The following is a 25205-nucleotide window of genomic DNA, read 5'->3' on the forward strand; positions in this document are numbered from 1 at the left end:
GACTGAGGGCCCCTTCTAATGCCATGATTTTAGAGGGCGAAATACCTGTCCAGGTCCTTCCACGCCATGTAATCCTCTGATCTCCCTGAGGCTCTTCCTCCGAAGTGCAAGTTGACTTCCTTGGTCAAACATTGCTCTCTGTGTAACATAAGGGACTTTAGCTAGAGGAGGACAGTTACAGTGCTCTTTCTGGATTCACCACTGCACGGTGAGAACCACCTGCTCCATTCTTACAGCGGAGAGAACAGACGCTCATCAAGGGGAAGAAGAGAAACAGCCAGAATTGGAAGCCAGGCCAGTCACAGATGGACACGAGCCTCTTTTACTTTCTCTGGCTACCTCTCAACGGTTGGAGTTCTTCAGGTCAAGAGGAACATTTTACCGGAAGATGATGACTGCAAGGCCCCTTTCTGCCCATCTTTGCCCACTCAGCCATATCTTCACCACCACCACTCTTTGGTGCTTCTCTAGGCTTTGAACGCCTTGAAGACCTTCGTCTTTTATTTTGGAAGTTCTGGAACTGAGCAGGAGGGCTGCAGTATAGAGCTGAGCTCCTTCCACCACTTTTCATGGCATTAACAATGCAAACCTTTTCACCCGAGTTTCCCACAGACACCTAAGGAGACTGCGAGGGAAGCTACCTCTAGCCCCATTTTGCAGGTGAGCAAATAGTCCTTGCGGTGTTACCAGTGTGCCCGTGTAGAGAACTGTTTTGCAAAGAGCTCGATCAGTGATGTCATCTTTGCCTTCTGTGACCCAGGCGGCTGGGTACATTGTCAAGATCGGAGACTGAGGTTTCAGCAAAGTATTAGGTTCAAATTCCAGCGCTGCCACTTGGAACCCTGAGTAAGTAATGCAATCTCTCTGTGCCTCAGGAGCGTCATCTGTAAACGTGAGGCACAGGACCTTCTACCTCACCAACCATTGTTAAGATTGAATCAGAGGGCAGCAGGCGGGCTACCTGGAATGAAGAAAGCAGTCAATAAATGTGGATTGTGTCATCCTTGTTTCTCTTGAGGGGTGGGAATAAGAGAGTGTAACCTAAGACCACAGCGGCAGCGCGTTAACAGGAGGACCAGCCAGGAACGGAAGCCAGGTTGTCAAACCCCAGTTGGGGTTCAGGGATTCTTTCCAGGCGGGTATTTAGGAAGAGACGAGGGTGAGGCGCACAGCGCTCTTCAGCAGCAGCAGACCGGCTTGTGGGAGGCGGTTCTCTGGGACAAGGCAAGGGCTCCTGCCGCTTCTGGCCTTATTTTGTGTATTCCGACACACCTCACAGGGCTTTGTAACTCCCCACCCACTTGAAGGTTTGCAGATAACTTAAAAACAAAAAAACAAAGCGGGGGTAGGGGGTGGGGGATTCCTGCTGTTAAAAACAAACAAAGGACTTAGACACTGCCTAGTTTGATGTGGGAGGCCGCAGCAAGAGAAAGGCCCAGGGTACCGGAGTATTTCCTGAAAGTCACCAAGGGGCCTGCGGGCAGACGCCCCTGAAATCTTTTGGTGGGGTGAAAAGACCGGAGCTCCACAATGTGCCAGTTGGTTTGTTGTTGTTTTGCTTTTTTATTTTTTTTTAAATACATAAACTCCCAAATACTCCTGTCTTGCCTCACTTTTTTGTGAGTTCATTGCTTTGGAAACAAAACTCTCTTGCATTTATTGGGTGTCAAATTTCCGATCTTTCTCTATCAGGAGATCCAGCAACACCCGGTTATGTAAATTTCTTCCAAAGATAAATTTAAAAGCATCCCCATTCATTCCTTTTAAGAATTCAACAGATGTCTTTGAGGCCCATTTTCTGCCGGGTACTCGCTTCACAAGGCTCAAGGGACCCCAGGCTCCAGCCATTGTCAAGGTTGTCACTGAGATCCCAACTCTCCACTTCTGAGGACCCACTTGTCCCCACCTCCCCGCTTCGCACACGTTCCGGAGGCTCTCAGCCGGTGTGATCTCACCGTCGAGAGAATAAAAACAGCCCCCGGGCGCCGGAGCCGGCCAAGGGCCTTGACGGGGATCAGCGAGCGCAAGGCCAAGTGCGCGCCCCAACTTCCTGGGCCCGGGCCTTCCGCGCGCCCCCTCCCGGGCTGGGGTCCTCTCCAGGGTGCACTCCCGCCGGGACAGCGCTTGCTTGCTGCGAGTCCAACCCTCTCCGGCCCGCAACTGCAATCGAGCTGCCCGAGCGTGGGCTCCGACAGCGAACGCCAAGGGCCGCGCTCAGCCCTCCCTCCCGCGGCCCTTCTCGCCGCGCCTTTCCCAAGACTTCCTCCCCGCGCCCGCCCGACTTCAGGTGGGGGCTGCGCGGGATCCCGTGCGCTCCAGCCAGGACCGCTGCCGCCCGGGTCGCCCACGTGGGCGTGCTGGGCGTGGGGAGGTGGCGAAGTGGCCGGCCAGCCGGCCCGCCGGGGGCCAGCCGGGAGCTCTCCCCTGAGCAGGGGGCGGATAGGACGCCCGCGCGAGGAGGCGGCGGGGCGCGGGGGAGGAGGCGGGGAGCCCCGGCGGCGAGGGGGCGGTGACAGCGCTAGGAAAGGAGGCTGCACGCGGATTTGCATGAAACACAGACTGGGAGCGGGCGGGAGCGGGAGCGGGAGCGCGGCGTACGCCCCGGGCCGGCCCAGCCAGCGAGCGAGCGAGCGGCGAGCCGGGAGGAGGAGGGCAGCGGGGCTGCGAGGCAGCAGAGGCGGAGGGATCTGCTCATCAAAGCTAGCGAGGCGAGCGAAGTTTGGCCGGGGGTTGGACTTTCCTTCCCGGAGGCGGCACCCAAACAGCTACCCCGTGCGGAAACCCAAACTTCTGCTGCCACTCGGAGTCTCGCGGCCGCCGCCTCCGCCCCGCGTTCGGGGCCTTCCCGACCCGGCGCCGCTGCCGTCCGCCCACCCGCCTGGCCGCCGTTTTCCCCGCCGTGGGAGCAGCTCCGGGCTCAGAGCGGCGCGCCGAACCCCGCAGGCTGCAGCGCCGCGGCCCGGCCCGGCGCCCCGGCAACTTCGCCGAGAGTTAGGCGAAGTTTGGGCGGCCGAGGCCGGCCCCGGCAGAGCTCCCCTCTGCGCCCCCGGCTTCCCGCCGAGTACAGCCCCGCCGGGGGCGCTCCTCGCCGCCCGCGCGCCCTCCCTAGCCATGTCGTCCATCCTGCCTTTCACTCCCCCGATCGTGAAGCGCCTGCTGGGCTGGAAGAAGGGCGAGCAGAACGGGCAGGAGGAGAAATGGTGCGAGAAGGCGGTCAAGAGCCTGGTCAAGAAGCTCAAGAAGACGGGGCAGCTGGACGAGCTGGAGAAGGCCATCACCACGCAGAACGTCAACACCAAGTGCATCACCATCCCCAGGTGGGGGCCCGCCCGGGGGACCCGGGGGCAAGCAGCGCAGCCCCCTGGCACTGCGGGGCCGACCCAGTGGGGTTGGAGATGGGAAGAGGGAGAGAGACTGTGTGCGTGCGTGTAAGAGTGGGGAGCAAGAGCAGGGGCAGGAAGGGGGTGGGGGGACCCCAAACAAAACCATCTCTGTATTTGCAAAGATCAGAGCCCGAGGCTTCCACGCGGCACTCTCGCTTCCAAACCTCACATTCCCTTTCCACCCCTGGGAGGGGAGAGCGGGTTGCTGCGGGACTCGGCCGCCCCCACCCCGGGGAGCTGGGGCTGGAAGTTGAGGCCCGCTTTGTTCGGCTCCGCGGGCCGGAGCCCCTCCTCCGCCGCCGCCTCCCGCCCCCGCGGCCCGCGCTCGTGGAGGTGGTGGTGTCTCTGCGTTTCTTTTCTTCAGTCCGGTCTCCCCACTTCTTTCCTCTACAGGAATGCGGTCCGTACAGCTGGGGCTGTGGGTGAGGAGCGGGAGCCTCGTGATTGACAGATTCCTTCTTCGTTCTTTCTTTGCCTTCGGGATTAGCGTTTTTATCGAGTATTTTTAGATTCGGTTGTGCCAGTCTCCCGCCCCCTGCGCACGCACGCACTTTGGTTGCAGTGCAAATGCTCTGACTTCCAAATGGGAGAGACAAGTGGCAGAAAATAGGGTCTCCTCCCTCATTTCCCACCCCTCATCCCGACTCTTTTGCCCTCCTTTCAGTCCAAGAGATTTTGAGTCGTGCAGAACGAGGGAGAGGGGCGGGCTGGAGCCGGGCAGATAACAAAACACACCCCGAAGTGGGCCTCGCATCGGCCCTCGCATTCCTGTAGAGCCCTCCTTCCCAAAGCGCTCTGCCATCTGTCTGGATCTCCTTTATCCTTCCCGTCGCGCGCTAGCTAGGTCGGGCGGGAGCCCACAGATGGCTGATAGAAGGGGTCAGTGACTTCACTCCCCCAGGGGCTTCCTTAGCTTAGCTGTGCCTGATTGGGAATTGGGGGTGGAGGTACCTTGGCCTCCTGTCTCTACCTCTCAGTCTTCTTTGATTCCGAACCAGGGGAGAGAGTGTGTGTGTTGGGGGGTGGCTGTTTTGGAGGTCCTAGGCTGCAGAGGAATGATTAGAGAGCACCAGGGACTGTCAGCCATGAAGGGCTGTCATCCCTGTTCCGGAGCCAGGGTGGACTCCATCCTTGGCCACCTGCTTGGGGCAGTTGTACAAGGTCTGCCAGGAGAGTCAGGCAGGCACAAAGCAACATCTGTCTGCAGGAACTCAGGGCAGGCTTCCCCTGGAAATAAATGCCACATATGGTGGGAGTGCGGACTTAAACAAAATTCTTTTTTAACTGGGTGGATCCAGTCAATAAAGGGGGAGGGAAGGCGGTGTGCTGTCTGGGGAAGTCTCTGGGCGTGTGATCAGGAGCCAGAATTGACTTCAGAGGAGGTGGTGTGATGTGATGGTCAGAGAGACCTCGGGGTTTGGTTCCAGCTCGGGTTCTTAATTCTTCTGTATTTCTTCGGTGCGGGTGGAGAGGGTAGAGTGGGTGAGTATCCTACTTCTCTGTCTGGGGAGGGGGCTCCCAAACCTACCTTGTCCGTATCTGCCGTGGTGCATTGAAGACAAGCGCTTTAAGCGTTGAAAAAGAAAAGTGGTATTAATTATACAACAGGCAGCTGTGAAAAGTGTTTCACAGTTTACAAAGCACTTTCACATGGTTTCCGAGGTTCTCAAAAAAAGCAAGCAGGCAACCAGCCAAGCCCTGGAGAGTAGGTTAGGTTGTTAGGCCTAAGATTATCACATTTTTAAAGTTGAGAAAACTTTAGGAGAGAGAGGTGCAAAGGCCTGGGTAGTAGACACGGGCTTCTGACCGCATGTGCTCTTTCTGCTGCCCCACGCTGCTTTCTGCTTTGAAGATCTGAATACATTCTTTGCTGAATGCTAAAGCCCTTTTAGCTTGGGGAGGGCCCTGTGGACCTTTGTCTGTGCCGTTGCTCCTGTATCTGTGGGCTGTTGATGGCTTGGCGGAGAGGCCTTGCTTTCCCTGGTCTTGGTAGTTTGTCCTCTGTGGGGTTATACCTTTGGCCTGCCTTTTCCTCTTCTAAAGCCCCACTGGGACTCTGGAAGGCTAAGACAGAGGCACGTTTTGGATGATTCTGAGGGTTCAAGTGACCCTGCCCTGTGGCCTTCTCATGGCTTTGTTAGGACTCAGGCATCTTCTGCCTGCCTGGATAGGACCTAATGCAAAAGGACATTTTTTGTTTCACCTTTTTTCACCAGTTAGGGAAACCCAGTGGTTTGGGTGGATCCAGACAAAATGGATTTTCATCCTTGGATTTTGTGCCCACGCCTCTGGGTCACCTTGTGTCCCTTGGCAACGGCTGCTGCTGTTTTGGTCATGGGCAGAAAACTAAAGGCCACGTCTTGGGGAGGTGGCTGGCTTGGCCTTCTGCTGGTGATATCCATGTGTGCTGAGCCCCCCATAGGTTGTGGCATTGATTGTCAAAGTCTGCTTTCACCACACTGCCTTTAGGTTGGAAAGTGGAGAAAGGAAAGTGTTTAACTCAGTCATCCCCCTGTGTGGGTGGGGGTTGGTCACTGGGTGCTTAAAAACTCTGCAGTATCTGGACTCTGGGGTTTAAGGAGCCCTCAGTCTAAGGAGATTATGCCAAGCGTGTTTTGGCTAATATATAATCATGAGCTGCAACAGCAACATTTGGCAATTAAAGCTGTATACTAGGGACTTCCAGACCGCAGGCTGGCTGCTTCGCTCTGACACCAGCTCTAATGTGTTTCAATTATCGGGGGGCGGGGGGGGGGGGCTGGAGTGATGCACACTTACCAATATCAAAAGACAGTAAAAGAGATTGGTGCGGAGGAAGTGGTGAGAGCTTCATTTAGATACACCAACAAAGGGGCTGTCAGGATACTCTGATGTCTGGCAGGATTGGCAGGATTTACACGTGTTTTATAACAGCCTCTCATGCCTCACCTGCTTGAGTACCTGAGTAATGCTGCAAGTCTCTTTCTCGCTAGTTTATAAGAACGGAGGCATTCAAAAGCGTGTGCCACCGAATGAGAGAGGGTGTGAGAGTGTTATATCAGGAATAGCACATTTAGAACTTCATTTTCTGGTGGACGCTGGTAGCCTGTGCTTCCAGCGGGGAATCCATGCCTTGGCCTAGTTGCTGGGAGATAGAGCAAGGTTAAGGCACTGCTTGTTTGGAAGGGAAAATGGGCTTTCTTGTGTCAGAGCACCAAGTCCAGTGGAAACTGGGAGAATTGAAGGAAACACTAGGTCTGACACACAGCATCTGCTCCCTCCCTGTGAATCTGATCTTTTACTGTAGTGCCCTCCTGTTATCTCCTTGAATTTCGCCAGGGGACTCTCACCTTAAGGAGGAAGGATAAAGATCCTAATTTTTTTTTTTTTTTTTCCCCCGGAGACGGAGTCTGGCTCTGTCTCCCACGCTGAAGTGCAGTGGAGCGATCTCAGCTCACTGCAACCTCTGCCTCCTGGGTTCAAGTGATTCTCCTGTCTTAGCCTCCCAAGTAGCTGGGACTATGGGTGTGTGCCACCATGCCTGGCTAATGTTTTGTATTTTTAGTAGAGACGAGACTTCACTGTGTCAGCCAGGTTGGTCTTGATCTCCTGATCTCATGATCTGCCTGCCTCAGCCTCCCAAAGTGCTAGGATTACAGGCATGAGCCACCGTGCCCAGCCAAAGATCCTAATCTTTAACATTCCTTTTTCAGATTTCTGGGGATAGACCTATTACCAAGGCCCTCCCTCTTCTCTCAGCTGCAGCTAGAGCACCATGCCCGTGTGGCCCATTGGAAGCAAGCCCCCTTCCAGCTGCTAGGGAGGGAGTCCATTGTCTCTTCGCTCTTGTTAACTTTGATTAGGGGAGCTCCATATTGGGCCGAGAAGAGGAGGGGCCTGCTAGGGCATTAGGTAGCTGATGTGGGGCCTGACTCAGCTGCAGCTGAACCTAGGCTACTTGATGTTCCCTGGGAACATTTAGAACCTGCTTGCACCTGGGAGTTGAATGTTGGCAGACGACTCCTCTGTTGGTGATTGCCAGTCAAATGTTACAGGGCTGGATTTTGTTGATTTATTGATATGTATTGGACCCCTCCCATGTCTGAGTCCATTTTTTAGGTACCAGAGGAGGTTGTAGAGACACACTTGAAAAGTTCACTGCCTGGGAGAAGCTTACACATCAGTAAGGGAAACATTAATAGGGCATTATTTGAGTACCTAGCTGCTATCTCTCTCTAATTCCCAGCTACCAGTAGAAATATGAGATCTAGTATGGATGATTTTTTGAAGGGAGGGTTGGTGTGCCTTTTAAATATTGTATAAGTCACTAGGCTAGAAAATGAAATCACGACAGCCATCTGTTTTCTCTGGAAAAAAACACAAGATTCAGGTCTTGCATCTACCGTTTCACTACCTGCATGGATTTGGGAATCCACTATGTGTCACAGCTTTTATGTCTGCCCATGTAAAGTCAGGATGAGATAAATCCTGTGGAAGTGTTTTGTGAACCAGAGAACTTGACAGGTATGTTTCCTTTAGCCTTGATTCTGCGTTCATTCATTATTCAATTATTCAGTCCTTCACTGAGCTCTACTAAGATGACCGCAGCAGGGTCCCAGTACTATTCCAAGTTTTAGGACAGAGCTCCCTGTCTAGAGCGGGAGACAGACTTACCCAAAGGGATAGGGGCATGAGCTGTAGCTGAGGAATATACTAAGTGCCCAGCAATGTGGAAACAGACAGTTAATTCTGTAGGAGGAAGATGTAGAGAGGAGAACCCGTGAGAGGTGGAACAAGCGTCATTCCAGGGAAGGTTTTGGACAGCAATATGACATTGGGAACCTTTTGGTACATGGGGATAGTTCCCTACAAGAATGAGGACGCCTTTATCTTCTGTCTTTTACTAAACTGAGTGCTGCTATAAATATGTTACCTTGTAACTGACACTGAACGGCTGTTGACTTGGGTGCTATATTTTACTCCACTATAAAGCATTTTCTCTTTGAAGTAAAAAAGTAATTTAGTACTGCAAACCTAAAATTCAGGTTTCCTTCGTGGAAACAGGGACTTTAGATGTAGCAGCTCAGAATATGACAGAATATGTTGATAAAAAGTGGACAACTTGCAGATGGCTGTTTAGAAATTCAGAGCTTCGGTGTGACCTAGCTTCTCATTTTTCTGGTTAACACTTGCTGAGAATAAATCCCAGATGCCCGAGTTTCTGAATGAACATAGGCGCTTTTAGTGGTATATTTTTTAAAAAGTCTTTGCAAGGATGCAGTTTTAAATGACAATATAAATAACAGAAAAAAATCTATGAATACAGTTGCATTTAATTCTGATGAGAAGGCCGGGCGCGGTGGCTCAAGCCTGTAATCCCAGCACTTTGGGAGGCCGAGGCGGGTGGATCACGAGGTCAAGAGATCGAGGCCATCCTGGTCAACATGGTGAAACCCCGTCTCTACTAAAAATACAAAAAATTAGCTGGGCATGGTGGCGCGTGCCTGTAATCCCAGCTACTCAGGTGGCTGAGGCAGGAGAATTGCCTGAACCCAGGAGGCGGAGGTTGCGGTGAGCCGAGATCGCGCCATTGCACTCCAGCCTGAGTAACAAGAGCGAAACTCCGTCTCAAAAAAAAAAAAAAAAAAAAAAATTCTGATGAGAAATGAAAGAAGTTGATGGAATTGAGAGAATTTGTTTAAGCTTATCACATCAGGAATCCAATTAAATGAGTTAAAAAATAAATATTGGTTTAATAATGTAAATGTGATTGCTATATTATTATAATGGAAATAAAATTAACACGATCTAATGAACTGAGCGACCATTAATTTTTACTTGTTAATTTATTAGGAGATTTTAATGCCATTTGATACGCAGAACAGCCATTATTCTATGTGAGCTCCTTAATGAAATAGGACCAAGCAGGGCTTGCTTTAAATTGAAATCAGCCTTCGTTCCCGTTAACCTTATTCTCCCACCTTCATTCACGTCTCCTTCAGCTTCCTGTAACTGCAGTGAAGTTCTCTAAGACTGGAATGCAGCTTTCTTAATCAGCAAGTCTCATGAATAGTCCTAATTGACTTTTGCCCTTTTCTCCTTTGCCACACTGACTGATTAAAACAAAAGCAAAACTAAAAAAAGCCTCCATTCCCTTCCCCAAATCCACATCTCATATTTGGCTGGCAGGAGGACTTCCTAAGAAGGCTGCTTGTGATGGCAGCCTGCTGAATGTACGGGGGTTGGGAGGTTCACAAGCCATGTGCACGCATGAATGGCCGGTGCAGTGCTGGATGGGACTAGCTCCTCGATAAGGAGGGCTGTGACCTTCTGTTGGCCTCTGACGAGTGCCTGAGCCCTGGAGCCTTCAGTCTCCCCATCTTCAAGCACAATGTTTCCTGGAAATGGTGGGAAGTTGCCATCCTAAGTCTGCCCTACAGAAGTTTGGTTTCTAATTTTATTCTAGTCCAAGTTTTAGAACAGAAACAATTCCAAGAGAGCTTGTCAGGTTCATTTTTATGCCTTCTTTGAATGCTCCTACCAGGTGTTAATTTCTGTGCCAGGTAACGGGGACAAAATAGTGAACAGGGCAGGTACTGTCCCTGGTGTTCTGTAGCTTCTAGACCACTGGCTGTGAAACACAAGTTCTTTGGAATTGTAAGAATGCTGTATGTGTTCACTCTTTAGCTAATTTGTAAATTCTGTTTTCTTGGTGCCAAACAAACCAAATCCCCCAAGCTCTGCAGTTGATTGGCTCTTGGCAAGGATCTCTCTCACTGTGCTATAACGTTATCCTTTGTTTCAACTTAATTAACAGTTTGAGAAATAGCAAATCTATAGCACGAGTCATACTATCCACCGTTGGTTATCTAAGGCCCTTGCTATAAACAGCAGCCTGCCGCAGTGGCAACTGCTGTAGAATGTTTTGACAGAGACTCAGTTTAAAATGAAAACAGTAGAAGCCGATTAATTAAGAAGTTCGGCTAATTCTGGACTAGGCGAAAGTTTGTTTAGCAAGGTCTTTCGCCCCATAAATTCTGTCAAAGAAAAATTACTGATAATCAAGGGTTTGAGGATTATTTTGGAGGTAGGAGTCAGCAGCCCTGGGTGGGTTCTAGACCTGGCTCTGTTTCTGATTAGCTGTGTGACCTGGGACAAGTCACTTTACTTCTTTGGGCCTCGAATGTTCTCAACTCTATTGGAGGGCCTTTTTGGAATTGGTTTTCATACAAGCGTTTTATTATATTTATTTATTTTTGAGATGGAGTTTTGCTCTTGTTGCCTAGGCTGGAGTGTAATGGTAGGTCTCTGCTCACTGCAACCTCTGCCTTCCAGGTTCAAGCAATGGTCCTGCCTCAGTCTTCTGAGTAGCTGGGATTATAGGTGCTTGCTGCCACACCTGGCTAATTTTGTATTTTTAGTAGAGACCAGTTTCGTCATGTTGGCCAGGCTGGTCTCGAACTCCTGGCCTCAAGTGATCTGCCCACCTTGGCCTCCTTTCAAAGTGTTGGGATTACAGGCGTGAGCCTCCGTGCCTGGCCACATACAAGCATTTTAGAAGCTCCCAGTTAGTTGCACGAATCTAGTTGATCAGTGAATCACAGATCTTTCTTAATTATTAATGTTCCAAGACTCTATCGGCCTGGTGCCAATTTATGTAAGTAAAAAGAATAAAATTATAATTCAGCCTTTAATTTAGGTTATTTCCCTCCCTCTTCCTTACTCTGTCAGTTGAAATCAGTGAAATTTAACTACAAAGAAACACAAAAATAATGCTAAGATGAAGACATGGATCTGTGCCTCTTGAGATGGATTGAACAGTTTTTATTCTTTTGTTGCTATTTTTGGGTATTCTAAGAACAGGAAGTTTACTTAAACTAATGACCACTGATGCCTAAAAATGGTTAAATGGAAGAGGTAGGCATTATAGAGGATACCTGTGGAAAATGTTTGCTCATATGTCAGAGTTGAGCCAGGAAGCTTCCTTTATTTATTTCCAAGCATCTATATAAAGAAAGACTACACTCGATTGCGTAAGCACGAGCCTTTTGTTAGGCAGCGTGGAAGTTGCAAGTTTAAACTCCAGCTAGGAAATGAAAAGTGAGTTTCCTCCTAAATAGTTCTTTTTCAGTATCACATGGCTTTCCCAGCTTACATCTGGTAGGTTTTTCTCTTGAGTGCTTTGCTGGTAGTTTAGGACTATTGTTTCTTTTCTTTTTTTTTCTTTCTTTCTTTCTTTTCTTTCGTTGGAGTCCTGCTCTGTCGCCCAGGCTGGAGTGCAGTGGCGTGATCTCAGCTCACTGCAACTTCTGCCTCCTGGGTTCAAGTGATTTTCCTGCCTCAGCCTCCCAAGTAGCTGGAACTACAGGCACCCACCACCACACCCAGCTAACTTTTGTAATTTTAAGAGACAGGGTAGGACTCCAGTATTGTCTAAGAAACTGTGTGTATGGCTTTTTGCCTTTGAAGCCTACAGAGTTACAAATCTGGTCCCTTTTGCTGTTAAGTGTTGCATCACAAACTGCCAAGCCAAGTTGTAGCGCTGAGGTGTCACCATTTTTTTTTTTTCAACTGGACTTTTGAAAATAGTAATGCTTTTGGGTGTGTGTTTTTTAAAGGTCTGTTTTTACACTGTCACAGCTCAAAAATGCCAAAAGGCATTTTTTCCTTAAAAAATCACCTCTGGGTTAAGCCCAAATGTGGAGTAATGAACCCAGAAAGGACGTTTTGAGTGTGTACAAGTGGCTGAAAGCAGGCCCTGGTGATGGAAATTGGGTTTTTCCTTTTGCTTCAAATCTTCCTGGTTGTAAACTTTTTCTTACCCTTATTGAAGTCAGATTCAAGGTGAAGCTGATTTCTCCCAGCCGCGGGAGGCCGGAGTGAATTGCTGTTTGTCGTGCCACCCCTTTACCTTTTGTGTGTGGCTGTTTGTCTCTATCCAAACAGGTTCTTCATATATTACCTGGGGAGCAGGAGGGGGAGGACAGGAAGAGCAAAGGCTCTCAAGTCTGACGGATCTGGGTTTGAGTGTGACAGTTTTTAGCTATGTGGTGACCTTGGGTACTTTGCTTCAAGTTATTGAGCCCCAGTTTCTACATCTGTAAACTGAGGTCGAAACCACCTACTTCACACAAATCAACCCAAGTGGCCAGGTGCAGTGGTTCATGCCTGTAATCCCAGCACTTTGGGAGGCTGAGGCAGATGGATCATCTGAGGTCAGGAGTTCGAGACCAGCTGGACCAATATGGTGAAACCTCATTTCTGCTAAAAATACAAAAATTAGCTGGATGTGGTAGTGGACATCTGGAATCCCAGCCACTCAGGGGGCTGAGACAGGAGAATTGCTTGAACCAGGGAGGGGGAGGCTGCAATGAGCTGAGATTGAGCCATTGCAGTCCAGCCTGGGAGATAGAGTGAGACTCCATCTCAAAAAAAAAAAAAAAGAAATCAACCCAAGTGAAATAAGATTTATCAAGTACTTGGCCTGTATCATGGACATAGTAGGTTCTCAGTAAACACTCATTTGCCCCCCCCTCTTTTTTTTAGATGGAGCCTTGCTCTGTCACGCAGGCTGGAGTGCTATGGCGCAATCTCAGCTCACCACAACCTCTGCCTCCTGGGTTCAAGTGATTCTCCTGCCTCAGACTCGAGAGTAGCTGGGATTATAGTCAGACACCACCACGTCCAGCTAATTTTTGTATTTTTAATAGAGATGGGGTTTCACCGTGTTGGTCAGGATGGTCTTGAACTCCTGACCTCTCAAACTGCCTTGGCCTCCCAAAGTGCTGGGATTACAGGTGTGAGCCACCGCGCCCAGCCTTCATTTTCCCTTTCAAAGGGGAAATTTGGCAGATGGTGTCTATCAACTCCAGTAGGTGATCCCCTTCCCACCCCGACACACATGCTCACAGAGCATTCTCATTTGGAGAGACTCAGTTCATAGAGTAAAAGGATCTGCTTCCAACATATACAGATCACGCACAGCCATGCCACTTGTTGATGTAAGGCTTGGCAGGCCACTGAAAGAGAAACAATTGATATTCTTAGGTGGTTCTGCCCTCCCCCCCTCACCTTCTCTATCATTATTTTTAAAAATTTGTTTGGTCGACTAAAAATAATAGTACTGAAAACAAACTTGGATGAATCAGTGCTCCTGGGGCGGGGGATGGGTAAGATCCTGAAGCAGAAACGCAGTGACTCATGCGCCCGTCACTGATAGCTGCCCGTAAATGCATGGAAGTGCATGATGTTTATTGTTGCTGGTGTTTTTTTTGAGGCTTAAGTTGGAAGGCGCTTCCGGCTCTCCCTCAAGTACTGGTTTACTGGTTAGCTGGGCTGTTGAGTGAGAATGGTGAGGTCCAGAAACTCATGGCTCTGAAATGACCTGGACATGGTGGCGGTACCCTTGACTGCCCTCAGATATGTGCGAGGGAGCTGAGGCTTAAAGGGTCATGCTTGGGTCCTCCACCTGGCTGTGCTCCTCTTCTTGGGGCAAGGAGACGGCAGGGCCTAGGGACAGGCCCATCTAGAGCCAGCACTTCTTTTTCCCACATCATACTCGGAGGCCTGGCCCTTCAGTTCCCTGCCCCAGAGTCTTGAGCCTGATTCCAAGTCCTGCACAGGCCTCTTCCTCAAGTCTGTTACTTGGGGGCACACTGTGTTGGCCATCGACAGCATGTGCCCCTGCAAGCCCAGTGGCTGGGCAGGGGGTGCCAGGGCATGAAAGGATTGGCTGGGAAGTCTATGTGGGGGTGTGTGAGGCCTCTCAAAGTTATGGGTGGTGCTGGGGGTGGGCTGGGTCTTTCTCAGCTTTCACATTCCGTTGTGGCACCAAAGGATCAGGAAATCCTAAACTCAATCCTGGACTTCAGGTCATATTAAAGTATTGGCCAAGGTACTTTCTATGTACTCTTGCTCTGAGACCCACCAGTGGTAGGGACAGACCTTTTTTTTTTTTTTCTTTTTCTTTTTAGACAGAGTCTTACTCTGTCACCAGGGTGGAGTGCAGTGATCTTGGCTCACTGCAACCTCCGCCTCCTGGGTTCAAGCTCAGCCTCCCAAGTAGCTGGGACTACAGGTGTGCACCACCACACCCGGCTAGTTTTTTGCATTATAGTAGAGACAGGTTTTATCATGTTGGCCAGGATGGTCTCGAACTCTTGACCTCGTGATCCCCCTGTCTTGACCTCCCAAAGCCCGGCCCCTTTCTTTTTCTTTTTAGCACCATCCACTCAGTGGCATGGTCACAACTAAATCCCAGTCCAGGTGGCACCATTATATGGGCAGGATTTTGGAGATGTTCACAGGAATTGATTTCCCTCACCGTGAACCCAGGCCAGAATAAATTTAATGCAGATTAGGGAGAAGGTGCTACGTATTGTAGCTGCTCATTCAAAAGGTGGCACAGAGAGCTGGACCACTGAATGTGCACTTGTTCGCTGGAAATCTTTATTAAGCGTCAGCGATACAGAGATGAAGTCATGTCTCTGAACTGCTCAGAGGCAAAAAGGGACACCAGTAACCACAGTTCTGGTGGGCCCGTGGAAGAGACACTGTAATGAAGGTCAGACAAAACGTCTGGGCGCCCAGTCTGTTTCTGGAGGTGTCAGAAGGCTTCACAGAGGAGGGAAATCAATTTTGCTCAAGAGGGGCCTTGAAGGATGGGTAGAAGTGTAGGAGTGGGGTGGGAGGCAGTACAGAGCACAGATCAGACTGCGGAAGGGCCTGATGTCCAGGGAAGACAGGACAGTTTAGGGTGGCCAGAGTGTGGGTGAGGGCGTGGCCAGAGAGGAGTTGGAGAAGGGTGTTGTCAGGGGCTTTGGTTTGCCAAACTTGGTGCTTCGCATTTGGACCTTGCTCTATAAGCGTCCAGGAGACTTTAAAACAGGGGAGTGGCATAGCGAAAGCCACCATTCTATCATTTCTTATTTCATTTCCTCCTCTTACCCAGTGGCTGTCAACTGTAGGTTTTCTGCTTGAGTTATCCAGGTCAGAGTCATAATCCCTTACACCACCATGTGGACAGCTTTAGGCTATGTCTGGACCAGGTTGAAAATAGCGTTTTGTTCACTGTTGGGAGGGAAGACGTGTTGTCCAGCCAGAAGGGCTCAGGGAACCCAGGCGTTCAGGTAATCAGCCAGCGAGTCATGTCAGCCTCTTGACGTGGATTCCTTGGGAAACTAAGCAGGGTACTGCTGGGCTCCATGCAGACACCTGGTCTACCCAAGAACAGGCCCCCAAATCAGATCTCGGCCTCTGCTGGGTCTTCCCGGTACCTTCCCTGTACCATACACAGTGCCTTCGTATGGACCATCTCTGGTCAGTGTTTTTTTAATTTCTTTGTTGATCATTATCAAGGCCAGGCTTTCCAGCTCCAGACCACACTGCAGTCAGTGAAAAATACCTAAACTCTCTACTGCAGACCTATACATGATGTATGTTTATTAAAAACAGATTATATTCCTTAATAAGAGAGTAAAATAGCATGTTTTAATCGGTGTTCCTCATTCATTTTATCATTGAGAGATTGATGTGCCTCGCCTGTATAACGTCAGTTGATTGTTGTTAGTAGTTTAAGTTGCTGGATTTTTAAAAGACTGAGTTTTGGGGCCAAGGACTGATTCTCGTTCATGGGCTGTTTTTGAGAACATTGCTGGAAGCCCGTTACAGAAGGCAAGACCAGGGGCAGCCGGTTGCGGCGGAGTGCCGTGGGTTAAAATCCCTGCTCCCGCACTGACTGCGGTGGTGACTGTGGACACGTCATTTAACTTCTTTGAGCCTCCTTTTCCTCATCAGCAAAATGGGAAAAACGATGACCTCCATCAGGAGGGAGGTTATTGAAGTTACTTATTTTTTTCCATCAGATTAGATTTATTTTAAATTAAAAGCTTCTTGAGGCCAGACACCATGGCTCACACCTGTAATCCCAGCACTTTCGGAGGCCAAGGTGGGTGGATCATGACGTCAGGAGATCGAGACGATCCTGGCTAACACAGTGAATCCCCATCTCTACTAAAAATACAAAAAATTAGCCGGGCTTGGTGGCACGTACCTGTAGTCCCAGTTACTGGGGAGGCTGAGGCAGGAGAATTGCTCGAGCCTGGGAGCCAGCCTGGGTAAGAAGAGTGAGACTCTATCACACACAGACACACACCACACACACACACACAAAGCTTCTTGCAAGCTGTGAAATGTTTTGCAGTGTCACATATTATTTCTTTATAGTGCAGAAGTCACTGCTATTTCTAAAAAACCCTTTCTGACAGAGATGGCAGTTAAGGCTTCCAACTTTACACCCAGATTCCCACAGAGACCTTAGTGACAATCATAAATAATGCATACAATTCAATTCAAGTAGGAGCTCCGGACACACGTGCTCTGGTGCCTTGTACTAAGAAGCTTAGGTGAGCTGTTGCTCTTGGCCTTCCTTTTCCAAGCATTTGACTCAGAAGACGGTCGAGTTAGCAGTGCTGACTGTTAGCAAATCATCTAAGCCCACTCACATGGGGTGATTCTGGTACGTGCTTCGTGGACTGAGTGTTGACTGCATGCTGAGTGTATGCCGGAGTGGGCGATCTGGTTGATCTTACCACAGGACTCTGGGAAAGATGGGTTATTTATGTTTACAGAGGAGGGGGGCTGAAGTATTGAGGGGTCAGTGGCAGAGCAAGAATCTCAACTCAGGTCTCTCGTTCCTGACCCTAGTTCTCTGCACTCCATAGCCCCGCAAGAAAGGACAGCGGTTCTTCATACAAAAAAGCCATGACAGGCCAGGCGCGGTGGCTCAAGCCTATAATCCCAGCACTTTGGGAGGCCGAGGCGGGTGGATCACGAGGTCAAGAGATCGAGACCATCCTGGTCAACATGGTGAAACCCCGTCTCTACTGAAAATACAAAAATTAGCTGGGCATGATGGCGTGCGCCTGTAATCCCAGCTACTGGGGAGGCTGAGGCAGGAGAATTGCCTGAACCCAGGAGGCAGAGGTTGCGGTGAGCCGAGATCGCGCCATTGCACTCCAGCCTGGGTAACGAGCGAAACTCCGTCTCAAAAACAAACAAAATAACCAAAAAGCCATGACAATGCTATCATTATTCTCTTTTGGTAAATGACAGAAACAAGGTTCAGATTACTTAGGTAAGTTGCTTTAGGTCTCAGGCTAAGGGCTGGAGCTGGATTTGCCACTGAAGTTCTACCCCTTCTAGAATCTAGGGTGCCTACATAATTTATCAAACAAACGGAGGCATTTCCAAGCATGAAAAGAGGCACTAACTATGGCCATGATTAATTACGGACCTTGGCCTTAAACCGGGACCATCCAGGCAAACGTGGGTGATAGTCACCCTGCCTCTGGTCATGATACTGGACCAAAGTAATGGAGAATTGGATCTGCCAGCTCATGTGCTGTTGCTGAAGTGAAAGGGAATGTGCAAATGCTGTCCTGCTATTCTAAGTGAAAGACTTGCCCCAGGTCATACAACAAGTTGGCAACATAGTATTTTATGGAGGAGACCTTAAAAACACTGTGAAGTTAGCACTAGAGCTTCCGTTAACTGGAGCAGGAGTTAGGGAACATTTGGCTATGCTGATGTCTACTACTGAAGGGAAAGGAGGTAGAGGTCAAGGTCAGGTGTGTATGGAGTAGGTGGGGGTGGTGGCGGCAGAGGTGGCAGGGCATTCATGTGGCTCTAGTATGTTGGCACCATCATCAGGCCCTGTCCCTTTGAAGCCCGGGAGATGCCACTAGGCCCAATCTAACTTGGATGATATTTAATGGCCAAGAGCAGAGACTTCTGGGACCTGACTCTTGCTGCTCCCTGCTTCATTTTAGCTGAGGCCTTCAAAGAGACTGTTGGCTGGGAGTGGTGAACAGTTAGTGGATAATCCTGCTGAAGAATTTTGGAAGGCCTTGAGGAAGGAATTAAAAATAACAGTAAGCATGCCTTCTCTTTCTCTTTGATTGTGGTCAGTGCATGGAATGTGCCAGGGCCGCAGCAGAGCAAGCACGTGGCCCCAAATAACCCCTCCCCACCAATGGAATTCTGCAGGGAACATGGCAGGGCTGTGCTGTTTCACTCCTGCTTCGGGCTCTCAGGGTTTGTCTCTGCGATCATCCAAACCTCATCCTCCTTCTCTTGCCCCAGATAATTTGCTGGACGTCTGGAGAGGGACTTGAATTCCCTCAACTCTCCAACCAGACTGCTGCCGTGGGCGAGGCCCTGTCGGGTGAGCTCCAGGGAGAGCAGTTGGAGTGACGAAGAGGAACAGTGACAGGCTGAGAAACTCGAAATATAATTTCAAACCAAACTTGGCACCTGTTTGGAGAACTTCAGCTGATACTACAGTGGCCTGTCGTTCGCCTTTGTGGCTCAGCCGGGTCTTATAAATAGAACAAGAGGCATTTCCCCTTTTGTTACCCCACAGACACGCGGAGGCATGTGTGGGGGTGGCATGGACAGAGAATATTAATTACTTATGCTCCAGTTCATCAGATAGTCATCGTGGGAACTGAGCCCTGGTGTCATGGGGATGACTGGGCCATCTTGTGGGTAAGGCTGGAAGCGGCTCTTGAGTCTCCTGAGTTGTAGCTCTCCTCACCATTGCCACCCTCCCTTCCCCAGCTGAGGCCCTCAGTCCCTCATGCCTGTGTGCTGTAGTAAGCCAGTTGGCCTCTTCTGTCTCCAGTCCATCTCACATTCTGTATCAGGGGCCAGCATCGCTGTATCAGGATGCTTTTTGGCTGAAAGTGACCTGAAACCCAACAAACTGCTTCAATCCTATGAAGGCTATTATCTCTCCTAAGAAGGCTAGCAGCAGGGAAATTTCAGGTATCAGAAGGACTCAGGAGCCTTCCATCTTTCTGGCCATTTTCTCTTTAAGCTTGTCCCCTGGTGCTCCAAATGTGGCCACAGCTGGTTGCAGCTATTACCATCTATAAACAGTTGCATCCAAGGGCAGAAAAGGGCTCCTGTTCCTTGGGGGCCTCTTTAGGAAGAAAACCTTCCCCAGGAGCCTCCTGGTATCTTGTTGGTCAGTGTCATATCACATGCAGTCAATGACAGAAATAATGGATCCTCAGCCACCTCTTGAGGTCAAGGGCCCAGGCTATTCCTTTGACTCATCAGGGTAATTAGTATGGAGGTAGGTGCTTAGTAAATTTTATTTAGGTTGGTGCAAAAGTAATGGCAGTGGCCAGGCATGGTGGCTCACACCTGTAATCCCAGCACTTTGGGAAGCTGAGGCAGGCGGATCACGAGATCACGAGTTCAAGAACAGCCTGGCTAACGTGGCGAAACTCCATCTCTACTAAGAGTACAAAAAATTAGCCAGGTGTGGTGGCATGCACCTATAATCCCAGCTATTCAGGAGGCTGAGGCAGGAGAATCACTTGAACCCAGGAGGCAGAGGTTGCAGTGAGCCAAGATGGCGCCACCACTGCACTCCAGCCCACGAAACAGTGCAAGCCTGTCTCAAAAAAAAAAAAAAAAAAAAAGTAATGGCAGTTTTGCCATTATTTTCAATAAAAAGAACATATACTGTTGAAAATAATGGCAAAACTGCCATTACTTATGCACCAACTTACTAATGAATACTTGTTGGTTGCTGGTTTCCTTCTCTGAGTGAGTCGTGAACACTTTCTGATGTCTTGGTGACTTGTGAGGATGTGATGGTAAGTCTGCCCTCATGGAGCTTGGAGGTGGATGTGCTAGCATTGTGTTTGGAGCATCCCCCGAGTAGACTGTGGCAGTCTGGTGGCTCTAGAAGAGTTGTTAAATTGAGGCCCAAGGAGACAAAGGAAGTGAGAAGCACGGAGGGGGGACTCTATCGGCCTCTGAATGCTGCGCCCAGACCACACATTTTGTGATGCAAGCCAGGTTCTTTCAAATTTCAAGCAGTTGCCATTTCTGTCTCCACCCCTCCGCCAGTCTTATTTTCCTACTGACAAAACGATGATAACAACTCTCGCTTGGGTTTGCAGTGGGGGCAGGGCCCAGCACTGAGAGCCTCCTCCCCCAGGGGAAATTTTCTAAAGGTTCTTGCGGTGTTCTGTCTTCCAAAACCATACGCAGTTTAATTGCCTGTTTAGTATCTTGGTGCATCTCTCTTGCTTTGAATCGGCTGGAAACTTTCTCTGAAAGCATATACATGAAGACATAAAACTTCTATAACTGTTGAGTGGTTAGAAACAAAGTCCTGGCCAAATTACATCAAGTTTTGCCGTCTTCTGACGGAACATTCTGCAGATGGGGAATACCCCTGAGTCTTCCTGTCGCAAAGAGCTAGTAACTCACTTCAAGGGTGTAAGTGCCCTTTCTTTTGAATTCAGAGAAAACAGAGCCTGTCCCAAAGCCTCGTGTTGTGTTTTCCTATTGATCTAGGAACTGGGATAACTTGGAACCCCAGGGAACATCTCAGAGTTAATTAGTTTTTTGAGGTCTTCCTGTTTTTCTTGCTTGATTAAAAGAGTTGCAGTTTTTGCTTTGATTATTTTAAAAAAGAATCTATCACCACTACGGATCTAAGAGGTGGGGGTTGGCATGGGGCAGGTACTCCAGTAAATACATGAATTGTCTTCCTGCCCTCTTGTCCTGGTGGAGCCCAGAGAGGCCCCTTTGTACACGGACCTGGATCCAATAGCTACTTTCCTTGAAAATTCTTTTGTTTCTAGAAGCAGTGTCCAGGTGAGCCTGGGCATGAAACCAGACCAAGTTGCCCCAGTTAGAGGCTGGTTCTGTTTGATCAGCCTCAGTTCTGAACTTAATGGTGCAAGTTCACCGCTCAGAGAGAGCGCGTCAACATGTGGGGAGACGGAGGCCCTGATGGCCATGCCAGCGTGCCCCCAACCCTTTGTTTAACCACGGCTGTGGACCAGTGGTCTCAGATGTTTACCGTCGCCTGTTTATAAGAGGGAAGTGTGGTCATATTTCTATCTCTCTTGTGGGCTGCACAGTTGCCTTACTGGGGTTCATGTGGGAAGTGGTTACTCTTAGGAGGAGGATGAAATAACAGTACTCACAAAAAGGCTTTGATCCAGTGATCTTTTTAAATGTCATCTTTTGGCCACTGTGTTTTTTTATTTTTATTTTTTGCTATCTGCTTTAACTTCAACGATGAGAAAAGCAAACCATATGCTGGACATCATTTTACCCAGCCGGGCTGAGTCAGAATTGCAGTCAGACTTCTTCTGCTCTCCTTGGGTTTCCTGTGCTTTCCCTGTGGGGGTATCTTCCAGATCTGTAGTTCTCCAATGCTGGGGACCTCTCAGCTCCAGTTTCTCTCCAGACAATACTTGAACTTGAGATTGAATTTGTGCCATTTCTTCTTCTTTCCCCTCCCACAACCTACTCTGGTGATCATCATTCCTGGAGCCCCCAGGTTCTAAAAAGTGTTGAATCAGCGAGTGAACAAATACTCTGAGACCCAGAGAAACTGTGATCTTAGCAGCGTCCTGTTTTCTGGGTGAGGTTGAGGCCCCTTGGCCACTCTTGCTGGTGGAGATGGGCTTTATGACTTTGAGGAAGTCAAGTTGACTTCCTGGGTGTTGGCCTTCCCTTCTACAGAATGACAGCCTTGAAGGGAGAATCTGAAAAGTCTGAGGATTCATTCTCAGATTTTCATGATACCCCTCTGAACTCTCCTTGGCTTCTTGCCTTTGGCTGTTTTCTCAATGCTTATATTTTCCTGGGGGACAAATCTCCATTTTCACCTGACGCGCCGCCTTCAGAGGTGAACCTTGATAACCTATTTAATCGTATTATCATTGATAATTCATCACGTATTTACTGAGCTGCTTATGTTGGTGGTGGTGGTGGTACCATCAGACGCATGGTCCCGGAGCTGCAACGCGCTGCTGACCAGGAGGGTCACACTTGGAGCGTCCCAGGGTGAAATGAGACCTCACCTGAGAACCTACTCACAGGCTCGGGGAAATCAGTCTGCAGGCAAAGAGGAATTCACATTTAGCCTGAAGCACAGGTTTTCTGTGCTTCTAGGCACCGGCTACATTCCAACTGTAGTGCCATAAAAATACAGGAAGGAAGGGAAACGTGTTCACAGGTTGGTTAGAGATTTTGAAACCAACAATCAGCTCTCTCTTATCCACAAGAAACTAGAATCTACTGCTGGCTTCAGTCCCTCAGCCCCGCTGCTCAACAGAGTGCCCTTTCAAAACTGGGTTAGGCTCTGTGCTAATGGCTTTTTCCATGAACCTCAGCCAGCCGACAAATATATTCTTTGAGGATTACAATCAGCTAGGACGCTCGGGAATCTTTAAAGAGAAGCCCTATCTTGGCAATCTTTGCCCTCAGTTTTAAGGCCAGTGAGGAAGGAGACTGCACCTTTCAGAGGTGAAGCAGTCAGAGGGTGTGGCCTCTGAAAGCATATGATTCAGTAAACAACCAACCCGTCCGTTGTCCCCATTTTTGTCCAGCATCTGTCACCACAGGGGCTCCTCTGTGGTGTGGAGGAGAGAGAATTAAACGCAGCAGGCCTGGATTCTAGGTCTGCCTCATTGTGAGCCAGCTTTATGACCTTGGGTGAATCACTTTTCTCCCCTGGCCCCTGGCTGCTGCTTCTGTAAACTGAAGGTGTTGGCTTAACAGGATTTTAAAGTTTCTTCTACTTTAAACATTCTGATTCCTGCACTTGCATTCAAAGAAATGACTCTGTTACTCATGTGGGTAGTTTCAGAATCACTGTATAGTCAACTGTGGCCTAGAATTGGGGGTCTGCAGTTGAGGACAGGCTGGAAAGAGGTTTGAGGTTCAGGGTGAGCTGTGGGGTAATAGGATTCTTGATTCCTCATGATTTGCAATTGGTTGTTGGTGTTACCATAGAAGGTCCTCAGCCATGGCTTCTGATGCTCAGACCACCCCGAGACCAGTGAATTTCAAATTTCTACAGCCGGGGCTGGGGAAATACATATATATCTTTTTTTTAACTTTCCCAGGTGATTCTGGTGTGTAGCGGGGATTGGGAATCACAGCCATAGATGCTGCTGGTTCAGTGTTACAGGCCTCTGTTCTGGGTGGAAAGCGACAGTTGTGGGTCAAAAAATAAATAAATAGCACACATGCACACAGAGAATAGCTCTAAGTCCTGGAAGCATGTAGATTTGGTCATCAGGAGTGCTGGTGGAGAGCAGCTGCCCTGAGGTTTAGAGTCCCCGTTCCCTCCTATCTCTGGGTCAGTGGTTTTTCATCATCTTTGAAGTAGTGGAACCATCTGTAGCTGGTTCTTTCTGCTCAGAAACTCACAGTACTAAGTGGGGGGCAGTGCAGGGGTTGGAGCAGGAATGGATTAAACAGGCCCTTACACGTGCCCACACTTTGTTCATGAAACTAAGTTAGAGGCATGAAACTAAGCCAACTCCGGCATACCTTAATGTGAGATCCTCAGCATGGGCCCGGGGGGGGGGGGGGTTCTAGGGGGCACTGAGGCCGTAGGGGTGTGTGTTGCCCCCTGCTGCTTTGGTGAGAGAGCTTCCTGTCCTGCCACTTCATCAGCAGTAGCATCTAAACGGCCCCTGAAGGGAATCAGTACCTACAATTTAAGAACCCTGATGGGATACAGCTGTCTGCATTAAACTATTAACAGAAAAGGTCAAAGTGGGAAGAGTCAGCTGAGTTGAAATATCTGATTCAGGTGAAGGGATGGGCTTGTGGATCCTTAAATGGTGTGAAATGAGGCCTAGGCGGGGAGCTCGTCTCAGTGCAGATTAACCGCGAGGCCTTTCACAGACGGAGGACGACGAGGAGGAGGTAGGAGCAGCTTTACAAATAACAAGGTTTGCCGTGAGCCGAGATCGCGCCGTTGCACTCCAGCCTGGGTAACAAGAGCGAAACTCCGTCTCAAAAAAAAAAAAACCAAGTTTTGAGATGCCATTGTAGACATATGCCAGATGTAGGTTGCTATTTTTTCAAATCAAGGAGAAATCTGTCACCTATTTATGAGGCTGAGCAAGGCACTCAGAGAAATGGAAAATATAGATCCTGCCCTCAGCGAGCTGAGAATCTTACTGGGAGTTTGAATATACAGTGAAGACATATGCCCTGGCCACACAGTGAGGATCAGAAGACGGAGCCATGCAGAGTGGAACGGGACACCTGGGTCAAGGAACGTGGACCCGAGTGAGCAAAAGCAAGACACTCAGGTCCCAGTATCACATTGCATGTCTTCTCTCTCTCTCTCTCTCTTTTTTTTCCTAAGACAGAGTTTAGCTCTTGTCGCCCAGGCTGGAATGCAGTGGTGCTCGGCTCACTGCAACCTCCGTCTCCTGGGTTCAAGGGATTCTCCTGCCTCAGCCTCTCGAGTAGCTGAGATTACAAGTGTGTGGCACCATGCCTACCTAATTTTTGCATTTTTAGTAGAGACAGAGTTTCACTGTGTTGGCCAGGATCATCTCGAACTCCTGACCTCAGGTGATTCACCTACCTTGGCCTCCCAAAGCGCTGGGATTACAGGTGTGAGCCACTGCTCCCGGCCTCTTCTCCTCTCTAACACGATGTCAGTGTCTCTGGGAAGCAGCCCTGGTGGGCACCTCATTGGTAGCAAGAATGACTTCATGTTCTTGCTCCCATGAAAATTCTCTACTTTCACGAATAAATTTTCCTCTAGGTTTTTCTTTGTCTGCAAGTTGCAGAGGGTGTGTTCTTTGCCAGATCCCTGCTTTGATGATTGCCATCTGCCTACCTGAATTTCCTGCATAGTTTCATTTGGAAAGTCTTTTCTCTTTGGACCCTGAGATGCTGTGTAATACGATGGTTCTTGGTTTCAGTAGGCACCTGGCACCCTCTCAGCCATGGCCGCATTTCAGGTGTGGATGAGAGTGATTATCTGTGCATCAG

The 25205-nt window shown here is 49.3% G+C and overlaps 1 protein-coding gene across 6 annotated transcripts in view; it reads left to right on the forward strand.

Moving 5' to 3' along the window:
- Positions 1-25205, forward strand: part of SMAD3 (SMAD family member 3) — a 227017-nt gene that overhangs the window by 86719 nt on the left and 115093 nt on the right. For 2 of the 6 annotated variants that reach the window (XM_054239368.2, XM_035258976.3), the window contains exon 1: positions 2550-3317. The exons of 1 other annotated variant lie outside the window; for it this stretch is intronic. In XM_054239368.2, coding sequence (XP_054095343.2) covers positions 3112-3317 — 206 coding nt within the window. In that variant the 5' untranslated portion in view covers positions 2550-3111. Of the gene's footprint in view, positions 1-2549; positions 3318-3691; positions 3806-4739; positions 4866-25205 lie in introns of those variants that run through there. 3 more of the 6 variants (XM_054239369.2, XM_078333470.1, XM_035258981.3) reach the window with 3 other exon arrangements.

Source organism: Callithrix jacchus, chromosome 8 (assembly GCF_049354715.1).
Source record: "Callithrix jacchus isolate 240 chromosome 8, calJac240_pri, whole genome shotgun sequence".
Lineage (NCBI taxonomy): Eukaryota > Metazoa > Chordata > Mammalia > Primates > Cebidae > Callithrix > Callithrix jacchus.